The sequence below is a fragment of the Leucoraja erinacea genome, unplaced genomic scaffold (genome assembly GCF_028641065.1).
Source record: "Leucoraja erinacea ecotype New England unplaced genomic scaffold, Leri_hhj_1 Leri_144S, whole genome shotgun sequence".
Lineage (NCBI taxonomy): Eukaryota > Metazoa > Chordata > Chondrichthyes > Rajiformes > Rajidae > Leucoraja > Leucoraja erinaceus.
Genome location: NW_026575726.1, coordinates 2439 through 15000, shown reverse-complemented (window position 1 = coordinate 15000; position 12562 = coordinate 2439). Strand labels below are relative to the sequence as shown.

General features: G+C 51.4%; 1 protein-coding gene across 4 annotated transcripts; it reads right to left on the bottom strand.

The window, feature by feature from the left end:
• Window positions 1-3774: 3774 nt before the first annotated feature.
• On the bottom strand, window positions 3775-10945 carry LOC129715844 (mammalian ependymin-related protein 1-like). Of its 4 annotated transcripts, none has more exons than XM_055665724.1 (7): window positions 10802-10945; window positions 8560-8655; window positions 8359-8394; window positions 5902-6036; window positions 5271-5451; window positions 4816-4903; window positions 3775-3971 (listed from the first exon to the last, which is right to left on the bottom strand). In XM_055665724.1, the coding sequence occupies exons 3-7, from the start codon at window positions 8377-8379 to the stop codon at window positions 3896-3898; spliced, it is 501 nt and encodes a 166-aa protein (XP_055521699.1). In that variant the 5' UTR covers window positions 8380-8394; window positions 8560-8655; window positions 10802-10945; the 3' UTR covers window positions 3775-3895. The 4 variants fall into 4 exon arrangements, with proteins under 4 accessions (XP_055521699.1, XP_055521700.1, XP_055521701.1 ...); XM_055665725.1 differs by lacking the exon at window positions 10802-10945 and adding an exon at window positions 9137-9284; XM_055665726.1 differs by lacking the exon at window positions 8359-8394.
• Window positions 10946-12562: the final 1617 nt, after the last annotated feature.

Genomic DNA, 12562 nt, shown 5'->3' with positions numbered 1-12562 from the left:
GCTGCCTGACCCACCGAGTTACTCCAGACTTTTGTCTATCTTTGACACGTGCGAGGGGCTGGACAGAAGGTGTGAGACCAGAGGATGGAAGAATTGAATATTGTCATGTCATAAGTAATAGGAGCAGAAATTAAGCCAATCGGTCCATTGCAGAGTTGCAAATTGTGAAGCTGGAGGAAGGAGTGTGTGTGGAGGGAGATGGGGGGGGAGAAATAGGTCGAGTCCACGTGGGCCACAGCGGAGGGGCGGTAGAAGTGTGGAGGGGCGGGAAAGAATGTAAGAATGCTGTTCATCGATTACAGCTCAGCATTCAACACCATTATTCCATCTAAACTGATCACCAAACTCGGTAACCTGGGCATCGACCCCTCCCTCTGCAACTGGATACTGGACTTTCTAACCAACAGACCCCAGTCTGTGAGGTTAGACAAGCACACCTCTTCAACCCTCACCCTGAACACCGGCGTTCCTCAGGGCTGTGTGCTGAGCCCCCTCCTCTACTCCCTCTTCACCTATGACTGCACACCTGTACATGGTACTAACACCATCATCAAGTATGCAGATGATACAACGGTGATTGGCCTCATCAGCAACAACGATGAGCTGGCCTACAGGGAGGAGGTCCAGCACTTAGCAGCATGGTGCGCTGACAACAACCTGGCCCTTAACTCCAAGAAGACCAAGGAGCTCATTGTAGACTTCAGGAAGTCCAGAGGCGGCACGCACACCCCCATCCATATTAACGGGACGGAGGTGGAACGTGTTTCTAGCTTCAGCTTCCTGGGAGTCAACATCTCCGATGACCTCTCTTGGACCCACAATACCTCTACTCTGATCAAGAAGGCTCATCAGCGTCTCTTCTTCCTGAGGAGACTGAAGAAGGTCCATCTGTCTCCTCAGATCCTGGTGAACTTCTACCGCTGCACCACCGAGAGCATCCTTACCAACTGCATCACAGTATGGTACGGCAACTGCTCTGTCTCCAACCGGAAGGCACTGCAGAGGGTGGTGAAAATTGCCCAACGCATCACCGGTTCCTCGCTCCCCTCCATTGAGTCTGTCCAAAGCCAGCGCTGTCTGCGGAGGGCGCTCAGCATCGCCAAGGACTGCTCTCACCCCAACCATGGACTGTTTACCGTCCTACCATCCGGGAGGCGCTACAGGTCTCTCCGTTGCCGAACCAGCAGGTCGAGGAACAGCTTCTTCCCGGCGGCTGTCACTCTACTCAACAACGTACCTCGGTGACTGCCAATCACCACCCACCCCCCCGACACTTATTACTATTTATTCAAATCGTTTGCTATGTCGCCCTTCCAGGGAGATGCTAAATGCATTTCGTTGTCTCTGTACTGTACACTGACAATGACAATTAAAATTGAATCTGAATCTGAATCTGAATCTGAAAGGGAGAGGGTTCAAATATGAGGTGATTCCTCTTTTTAAGGCGGATATTTACAGATTTTTGATTAATACGGGTGATGGGGGTTTTGGGGAGAAGGCAGGAGAATGGGGTTGCGAGAGAGAGATAGATCAGCCATGAATGAATCGCGGAGAAGACTTGATGGGCCGAATGGTCTAATTCTGCTCTTAGAACTTGTGAACCGTGGGCTCTCCCTGGTCTGTTCCGTGGTCCTGACGCTCCATCTGCTGGGCAAACTGGAAACTGCAGGCTTGCGTGAGATATTGTCCCAGTCAGCGGGACAGGCAGCATCTCTGGAGAGAAGGAATGGGCGACTTTTTTCGGGTTCATTTTATATTTCTTTCAAAGATAAACTTTACTCGTCATGAGTTGTGAATCTGAATATTTCTTCTGCTCAGTTTTTATTTCTTCTCTTGCTATCAAGTCACTAGACATTGTCTAAATAAAAGAAAGTGCGCACACTTAAAAAGTGAAAGGTGGAGGAGGGCGCGGGCTGATCAACGCGGACCAGGGAGGGTGTGAGCCCAGGCGGACCTGGAAGGGGGGTTGGACAAGGCGAAGTGGACGCATGTCCCCCCCAGGTCCGTTTGAGTTCCACCCTGTCGGTCTCATCATGTGGGGTGGGGAAGCGGACCGAAAAGGGATATACACTAGCGCCGCTCAATTTGCAGCCCCATTCGCTCTGGTTCACCATTCACGGTTCGCTCTAGTCAGCTTTAACCAAAAATGGCTTTAACATGCCTAAAATAAAACTCAGCGGCTCAGGCAGCATCTGTGGAGAACAGAGAGCGAGCCTGCCTTGTTTAAACAGCAGGCAAGGTGTGTGTGTGTGGCAAATGGCTCTGGCTGAAACATGTTTCGTCCATTTAATTACAGAAACTTATTGATCTTTTGTTTTAATCTGAAAATTCTTCTGCTCAGTTTTTATTTCTTCTCACGCTTACAAGTAAGTAGACACTGTCTAATTAACGCTTAAACAGTGAAAGGGCGCGGGCTGATCAACGCGGACCCGGCAGGGTGTGAGCCCAGGCGGACCTGGAAGGGAAAACTGCGTGGCGGACCGAGTAGAATGGACCAGGATCAACGTTGGACAAAGTAAAGTGGACGCGTGTCTCCCCCAGGTCCGTTTGAGTTCCACCCTGTCGGTCTGAGTGATATACAGTATCGCTGCCCCTTCGTTCTGGTTCACCCTACACAGTCCGCTTCAGTCAGCTTTAACGCTCCTAAAATAAAACTCAGCGGGTCAGGCAGCATCTGTGGAGAACATGGATAGGTGACGTTTCACAGAGTGCTGGAGTAACTCAGCGGGTCAAGCTTGGAAACCCCCTGACGCTCACTCTGAAGCCAAGGGTTCGTCGACACGAAACATCATCCATTCCTTCTATCTCCAGAGATGCTGCCTGACCCGCAGAGTTACTCCAGCTATTTGCGAGCTCCAGCACTCTGTGAAAGTCCAGACCACTTAAGTTACTCAGCTTCAGGTTCCACCGTGTTTACTGCGGTCCACTCCTAATGACCCGTGTCCTTCCGCGCTTCTCCCTGTCCAGTGCGCCCACTGCTCTGTAGTCGCATCGCCGCGCCTGCGGTCACTTTGCTTCCAACCAGCCTGCGGCCACTGATCACTGCTCGTCGCTGGAAGGACGCAGGCTACAGTGCGGACGTAATAGAACGGACCACCAGCGGACCTGTAAGGGATACGCGATTCGCGGCACCTATTGAGTCGGACGATCGGTCCGCTGCACCTTCATCCTTTTTGGTCCGCTGCGCGCTCAGAGTAGCCGCGCATCACCCGCGCTGGGAGGAAGAATATGCAGGGAATGGAGAGAGATTGAAGACCCGGGTTCGATCCCGACTGCGGGTGCTGTCTGTACGGAGTTTGCATGTTCTCCCCGAGATCTGCGTGTGTTTTCTCCGGGTGCTCCGGTTTCTCCCACACTCCAAAGACGTACAGGTTTGTAGCGCGCGTGCTTATCAACGAGGACCCGGCAAGGTCGATAAAAGGCACCGAATAATATAGAGTCAGTAAATTATATTTTGTGATTAAAAAACGAAAAGGCGCAAGCTGAATGGTTTCGACCCGGAACGACCACAAGCGGACCTGTAGGGGATACGCGATTCGCGGCACATTCGCCCTATTGAGTCGGGCTTGCCGTTTATCCTACACGGTCCGCTTTCAGGTCCTTTGTGCGCTCACTTATTCGATCTGGTTCTCCAATTCCATAGCTCTTAGGTACTGATTCTGGATGATCAGCCATGATCACATTGAATGGCTCGAAGGGTCAAATGGCTAAAAATAAGAGACGGGTGGCTAAAACCAGACCAATAGTGGCGACTTCAAGAAATAAACAGACAGAGTAGGTACAATTAGACTTTATTGAATAAAGGCAGAGGAGCAAGAGGCCACTCGGGCCCACGACGAGATGCTATCCCATCTCCTACCCCGGCCCCTCGCCGCACGGTCCCCGTCTCCGTGACTCAGAGCAGCTCCAGGCATTGCGGGGGTGGGGTAAAGACGCTGGGATCGATGATGCCCAGGGTTATGTTGAAGAAGCTGTAAGTAGAAGCAGGAAGATGGTGAGATGGGAATGTCCCCACCGTCCCGAAACGTCAGCGCGGAGCGGGGCAAGGGAGGGGGCGACATCTCCCCAGGCATCGGAAATAGGCGTTTGCGGGCGCTGGGCCTGTGCTCGCTGGAATTCAGAAGAAGAATAAAGGGGAACCTTATTGAAACAAAAGGCTTGGATAGAGTGGATGTGGAGAGGATGTTTCCACTTGTGTGGGAGCATCTAGGACCAGAGGTCACAGCCTCAGAATTAAAGGACGATCTTTTCAAGTGAGTGGATATTATTTAAGGCAAAAATAAATAGTACGGGTCTGGATGTCGATGTAGTCCGCTGAAAAACTCCAGGTAGAACATCACTCAGCACTATGATGGTAATGGGCGCGCTAGTCGAGGTGGCGATGCTCTTGGAAGATGTATCTTTGTATGTGCTGATGTTTTGGAAAAGTCTAAGCTGGCTGGTAGGGTATTCCAATCCCTTGCTGTCTTGAAGAAAAACGATAATTTCCAGGTTGGTAGCCACTGATTGACATGCCTATGGGTGCTTGGGTTAACTGGACGTGGGGCTGATAGTGGTGTTCTTGATCTTGTAGAATGTCGTCAGTCTGATGAGTAGCAGGTGGATGAAGTTTAAGGTCCTTCATCATGCTGGAGACTGAGCGGGTGTCAGTCAGTGGGGAGGCAGGAGAATGGGGTTAGGAGGCAGAGATGGATCAGCCCTGATTGAATGGCGGAGTAGATTTGATGGCCCATTCTGCTCCTATCATTTATGACATTACGAGTGGGTTGGTGAGGAACGGAGTTGAACGAGGATGGGAGGAATGAGACAACTTACGATTTGGAGAACCAGCCCTCACTGTCGTAAGTTGCCCACCATTGAGGGAGGCAGCCACGATCTGTGGATGTCATCACGGTATAACTGGCTGCAGGACACAGACAAGAATGGGTTATTGTCGGAGATGCAGTCAATAGTGGGGGGGGGGGGAGAGAGAGGGGTGGGGGCAGGTGAGAGAAAGAGAGAGGGGATGGGGGGTGGAGAGAGATGGGGTGGTGGGGGGGGGGGAGAGGGGGTGGGCAGGTGAGGGAAAGAAAGAGTGGGTGGGGGTGAGAGAGAAAGGTGGTGGGTGGGTGAGGGAGAGAGAGAGAGGGGATTGAGGGAGAGAGAGGGGGGGTGGGGGGTGGAGGGAGAGAGGGGGGGTGGGTGGTGGTGGAGAGAGGGGGTTGAGGGAGAGAGGAGGTGGGGGGAGGTGAGGGAGAGGGGGTGGGAGTGGAGATGAGGGACATCCTTACCCCCTTCCTGGGCAGCAACCCAGCAGTTGATCTGCAGGGCCGCATGTGGAATAGAAGTGGTTCCGAGTTCGACCTTGCCGGCGAAGGTGGCGTTTTTGGGAAGTAGAGGCGAGGGAAAGGGAGTGTGGAGCGGGAACTTCACACAGGTCCCGTTGCCGGGGAAGAACTGGAAGAGGACCTCCTGTGGAGAAGTGATTAGTACATCAGTGGTTACGGCGAGAAGGCAGGAGAATGGGGTTAGGAGGGAGAGATATAATTGAATGGCGGAGGACCCCTGGTGGGCTGAATGGCCTAATTCGTTATGGCCGTATGAAGCTGCTCCGTCTATTTTTCTCGTTTTCCTTATCCCTAACCAGTCTGATGAATGGTCTCGACCAGAAACATCACCCATTCCTTCTCTCCAGAGACGCTGCCTGTCCCGTTGAGTTACTCCAGCACTTTGTGTCTATCTTCATTTTAAACCAGCATCTGCAGTTCCTTCCTACACATCTGTCTAATCTCCCGTTCTCAATCTCCCCCCCCCTCAACCTCTCTCCCCTGCCATGGACAGACTCTTCCTCCTCACCAGTGGATAGTGGGGGGGGGGGGGGGGGGGGGCATGTGTCGCGGGGTGAAGGAGCGACCCTCTCACCTTCTGGAAGAGCAGCAGGTCCACCTGTTGCCAATGCCGACCTTCTCTGTTCATGAACATGTTGGCGTAGATCCGCTCGTTCTTCGCGTCGTACGAGAACATCCCGTAGTCTCCCTGAAGTCTGCGCGGGTAAAACTGGAGAAAGTGTGAGGACATTCAGCACCTCAAGTCCAAAGATACCACAGGATCTCCTCTAGTATCTTTGCTCAAGTCTACTCCGCCATTCAATCATGGCTGATCTATCTCTCAGTCCATAGAGGGAGTGCAGAGACGGTTCACCAGACTGATTCCTGGGATGTCAGGACTGTCTTATGAAGAAAGACTGGATAGACTTGGTTTATACTCTCTAGATTTTAGGAGATTGAGAGGGGATCTTATATAAACTTACAAAATTCTTAAGGGGTTAGACAGGCTAGATGCAGGAAGATTCTTCCCGATGTTAGGGAAGTCCAGGACAAGGGGTCACACCTTAAGGATAAGGGGGAAATCCTTTAAAACCGAGATGAGAAGAACTTTTTTTCACACAGAGAGTGGTGAATCTCTGGAACTCTCTGCCACAGAGGGTAGTTGAGGCCAGTTCATTGGCTATATTTAAGAGGGAGTTAGATGTGGCCCTTGTGGCTAAGGGGATCAGGGGGTATGGAGAGAAGGCAGGTACAGGATACTGAGTTTGGATGATCAGCCATGATCATATTGAATGGCGGTGCAGACTCGAAGGGCCGAATGGCCTACTCCTGCACCTAATTTCTATGTTTCTAACCCTCTCCTGCCTTCTCCTCTTCACTCACACAGACACATATATATACATATACACACACACACACATATATATATAAATATATATATATATATATATATACACACACACACACATATATATCTTTATATATATATACACACACATATATATATACATATATATACATACATATACACACATGTATATATATATATACACACACATATAATATATATATATATATATACACATACACATATACACTCACACAATATATATATATATATATGCACACATACATATATATACACACAAATACATATATAAATATATATACAACACACATACACACACATATATATACACAAACATACACATATATATATACACACACACATATACACTCACACACATATATACACACACACACACACATATACACACACACACACACACACACACACACACACACACACACACACACACACACATATATATATATATATATACACACACACACATATATATATATTCTGTGGAGGTGAGTGTATGGAACAAACTGCTAGAGGAGGCAGTTGAGGCAGGCACAGTAACAAAATGTACCAGACACTTTAGAGGGAAGTGAACAGCGATGTTAATGTAACTGAGTTTTAAACAGAGTTTAACAGAGACATGCGGTGCCCTAAATAATGTTTGGGGCAAGGACCCATCATTTATTTATTTGTCTCTGTATTCCACAGTTTGAGATTTGTAATAGAAAAAAAAATCACATGTTCTTAAAAATTACAGCTGTGTTTATACACAGTCCCCCCATTTCAGGGCACCATAATGTTTGGGACACAAGGCTTCACAGGTGTTTGTAATTGCTCAAGTGTGTTTAATTGCCTCCTTAATGCAGGTACAAGAGAGCTCTCAGCACCTAGTCTTTCCTCCAGTCCTTCCATCACCTTTGGAAACTTTTATTGCTGTTTATCAACATGAGGCCCAAAGTTGTGCCAATGAAAGTCAAAAAAGCCATTATGAGACCGAGAAACAAGAATAAAACTGTTAGAGACATCAGCCAAACCTTAGACTTACCCAAATCAACTGTTTGGAACATTATTAAAAAGAAAGAGAGCACTGGTGAGCTTATTAATCACAATGGGACTGGCAGGCCAAGGAAGATCTCCACAGCTGATGGCAGAAGAATTCTCTCTATAATAAAGAAAAGTCCCCAAACACCTATCCAACAGATCAGAAACACACTTCAGGAGTCAGGTGTGGATTTGTCAATGACCACTGTCCGCAGAAGACTTCATGAACAGAAATACAGAGGCTACACTGCAAGATGCAAACTGGTTAGCCGCAAAAATAGGATGGCCAGGTTACAGTTTGCCAAGAAGTACTTAAAAGTGCAACCACAGTCTGGAAAAAGGTCTTGTGGACAGATGAGTGGAAGATTAACTTATATCAGAGTGATGGCAAGAGCAAAGTATGGAGGAGAGAAGGAACTGCCCAAGATCCAAAGCATACCACCTCGTCTGTGAAACACGTTGGTGGGGGTGTTATGGCCTGGGCATGTATGGCTGCTGAAGGTACTGGCTCACTTATCTTCATTGATGATACAACTGCTGATGGTAGAAGCATAATGAATTCTGAAGTGTATAGACACATCCTATCTGCTCAAGTTCAAACATAAGGGTGGTTAATTAAGGGTGCAGAATGGATGTTACACTCACCGTGCCGATCTGGCCTTCCATGAGTTTCCGGGGGGGCTGTGGACACAAACACGGGGGGAGGGGTGAGTTGTGGACTCGTACCAGAGGGGGGGAGGGGGGGGGATTGTTCTAGTCTCCCCTCAACCACACCCCCCTCCCCCTTCTCTGTTTGAGCAGGTCCTGGGGAGCGAGGGAGGGAGGGAGGGGGTCGGGAATACTCACTGCAAGGCTTGGGGACTTCCAGTGCCGAGGCCAGGGCCAGCAGCAGACAGACGGGCAGAGCGGCCGACAGCTTCATGCTGAGTCCGGGGGGGTCACCTAGAGTTGGAGAACCAGGGTCAGAGAGAACAGAACAGTACAGGAACAGGCCCTTCGGCCCACAACGACCCTACCCACCAATTCCACACATCTCCTCTGCCTGTGATTCATATCCCCTCCATTCCCTGACCTATCTGACCCTCCCAAACACCAGTATCGTATCTGCCTCCACCACCAGCCCTGGCAGCGCGTTCCAGGCGCCCCCTGCCCCATGCACCCCTGCCCATTGCACCACTGCCCAGACCCCTCATGCCCAGTACCCCTCCAAACACGACCCCCACACCCAACTTGCAGCTGCTCAGCCGCCCCCTCTGCCTTCCAACCGCGGTACTGCAGCCCCACCCACCATCCACACCAATGAACCCCTTCACGGCTCTCTGGCCCCCTCCCCTCCCCTCCGGCCTCTGTCCCCGCTCCCCTCCCCCACCCTGAGCTGCGGGTCCCGGGCTGTTGAGCAGGTATAAAGCCGCCTCTCACTCACCTGTGAGCGGAGCGAGTGTGCGTGCGATATGGGGGCAGGTACTGCAGGCTCAGAGACTTTGTTCTCACTCACACGCTGACACTAACATCAGCTGAGCCTCGCTGTTTGTGTTTCGGCAACAGAGGCGGCCCTCGCCTCTCACCCACTTCATTGGAGATACTTGAGCTTGATTTCATCGGGACTTTATCAGCTATCAATGTCATATTGTGTTATCTTGTTATTCCTGCCAACATAGGGCGGGGACAGAACCTGTTCCATTGCATTGTTGAATTCCACAGATTCACAACTTTCTGTGAGGAAATAATGTTTCCTCGTCTCCGTTCTAAATGCCCCCCCCCCCCCCCCCCCCCATAAGACCCCAGAACCTGTTTCCATTGCATTGTTGCTAAGTGCTCTTGGAAAGCCCCGCTTCCACCGCCCTCTGAGGCAGAGAATTCCACAGATTCACAACTTTCGGTGAGGAAATAATGTTTCCTCGTCTCCGTTCTAAATGGCTCCCCCCCTTATTCTTAAACTGTGTGGTCCCTGGTTCTGGACTCCCCCAACACCGGGAACATGTTTCCTGCCTCCAGTATGTACAAAACCTGAATAATCTTATATGTTTCAATAAGATCACCTCTCATCCTTCTAAACTCCAGAGTGTACAAGCCCAGCTGCTCCATTCTCTCATCATATGACAGTCCCGCCATCCCGGGAATTAACCTGGTGAACCTACGCAGGGCTCCCTCAATAGCAAGAATGTCCTTCCTCAAATGAGTGGACCAAAAACTGCACACAATACTCCAGTTGTGGTCTCTGAGTAGGGCTCTGTACAACTGCAGAAGGACCCCTTTACTCCTATACTCGACTCCTCTTGTTATAAAGGCTAACAGACTATTCGCTTTCTTCACTGCCTGCTGTACCTGCATGCTTACTTTCATAGACTGATGAACAAGGACCCCAGATCCTGCTGTACTTCCCCTTTTCCCAACTTGACGCCACTTAGATAGACCAATGGGAAGATGTTCTGTATGATGGCCTGGGAACTCTCTCCAGAGGGTCCCGGGGGAGTGTGTCGGTTATTTGTTCAATGTATAGTTGTCACGTCCGCTGGGAAATCAGTGAACATGCGTTTTGTTTGTGTGGCAACAAGCCGCCCAAAGTACAGAGATAAAAGATAAAGAGGACCATTTACTGCCGCGATAGGACGTTGAAATCTGATAAGGTCCCGATGAAAGTAAGTTCAAGGTCTCCAATGAAGTTGGGCAAAGGCGTGAACCGCTGAGGGCCGGAGCACAAACAGCGCGGCTCGGCTCAGCTGGTGTTAGTGTCAGTGTCAGTGTGAGGCCGCAGTCCCTGCCCCACACTCACCCCGCTCACAGGTGAGTGAAACCGGCTTTACTCCGGCCCGAGACCCCGCTGCCCAGGGAGGGAAGGGGGTGGGGGAACAGCGGACAGAGGGGGTGTAGTGTGGGGGCGGGGGTGGGGGTGGGGGTGGGGGGAGAAAGGGGGGGGGGGGTTGGAGGGAGAAAGCGAGAGGAAGAGAGAATCCCATTCGCCTGGACAGATATTATAGAAAGATATTTATAAGAACTAATTCTTTGTAAGAACCTTAAGGGAATTGAATAAACTACACAACAATATGGTCAAATCACATTCACTAGTCAGTTTTAAGGACATACTTACAGCACGTTAGTGTGTACAACACATCCAAGTTGGCGATATGCAGAGTACTGCCCTGCCGACTACAGATTCAGAAGGGGGGGAGAGAGGGATGGGGAGGTGTTTTCTTTCCCAAGGGCACTTTGCTACACAATGCAATCAGTTGTTACAAACAGGTTCTGCCCCCAGTGTTGCCAGGAGCCTCTGCCCCGGGGATTGGCCGCCTCTGTTGCCCAAACACTAAAGCGCGGCTCAGCTGATGTTAGTTCGTGTCAGTGTGTGAGGGTCGAGGAAGGACAAAGTCTCTGAGCCTCAGTCCCTGCCCCGCTCACAGGTGAGTGTGTGAGAGGGGGTGCAAGGGGCGAGGAGGAGGGTGTCACAGAGATGTGGGGGGTTCATTATTGATGAAGGGGTGCTGGACTGGTTCAGGTGTGATCGAGTTGGACTTCCTGGTGAAACTGCGGGTGCAGTACCCGCGGTTGGCGGACAGAGGGGGCGGCTGAGCTTTGCAGTGTGTGTGTGTGTGTGTGTGTGTGTGTGTGTGTGTGTGTGTGTGTGTGTGTGTGTGTGTGTGTGTGTGTGTGTGTGTGTGTGTGTGTGTGTGTGTGTGTGTGTGTGTGCTGCAGGTTGGGAGCTGAGGGGGCAGTTTCAGGGGGAGACGGACTAAAGGGCAATGGGTGGTGGGCGGATGCAATGGGCAGGGAGGCCCCGGGCAGTGGATGGAATGGGCAGGGTCGGGGTGGGATACAAGTTGGTGAGGAACCTTGAACGACAGAGCACAAGGGAGGGGGGAGGGAGGTACAAGAACGTGGTACTGATTCTCAATTATCTGCCATGATCATATTGAATGGCGGTGCAGGCTCGAAGGGCTGAATGCCCGACTCCTGCACCTATTGTCTATGTTTCTGTGTTCTATGTGGGTTTTTCTGTGTTAAATTTTGAGGTGTGGACAGGGAACCTTATTCCAGGGTGGCAATGCCCGTCAGTAGAGGGCACGACTTTAAGGTGAGAGGGGGACAGATTGTGGGCAGGTTTTATTCACACAGAATCATATTCACGCTGCCAGGGGTGGTGGGAGGGTGGATAGGCAGATACGACAGTGACAGTGTATGGGAGGGTGCCGGATAGGCAGATGGACATGCAGGGAGCGGAGGGGCGTGGGTGGGTTGGTTGGGCAGGGTCAGTGTGGGCCGAAGGGCCTGTTCGTGTGCTGTTCTGTTCTCTCAGCCCCTGGTTCTCCAACTCTAGGTGACCCCCACGGACTCAGCATGATGCTGTCGGCCGCTCTGCCCCTCTGTGTGCTCCTAGCCCTGTCCTCGGCGGTGGACGCCCACAAGCCTTGCCGTGAGTAGCCCGCCCCCTTCCCCTTCCCTGGGACTTGCAGCGGGGGTGGTGGTGGGGGGGGAGTGGCTGAACTGTCGATCTGTCGGGGAGAGATGGGGAATCGGGGTGGGCCACATTGACCGGTGGGGGTGGGGGCGAGTAGGGGGTGAGCTGGGGGGGGAGGAGGGGGTTGGAGCTGTGGGGGTGGATGGGGGAAGGGATGTGGAGACTGGGACAGATTGGGTGTAGGGTTGTGGAGTGTGGGGGGGGGGGTGGTGTCCACCGGCCACTCCATACCCATTGCGGGACATGCACAGGGGGATCCCACAATCAGTCTCCTGTGTATCACTTAGTGGGTTTACCCCTACCCCCCCTCCCTCCTTAACGTAGACCTGCGTGAGTTAGGGGGGGTTGTGGGTTAAAGTTTGGGGGGGAGGTGGTTCGGGAGGGGGGTTGAAGGGG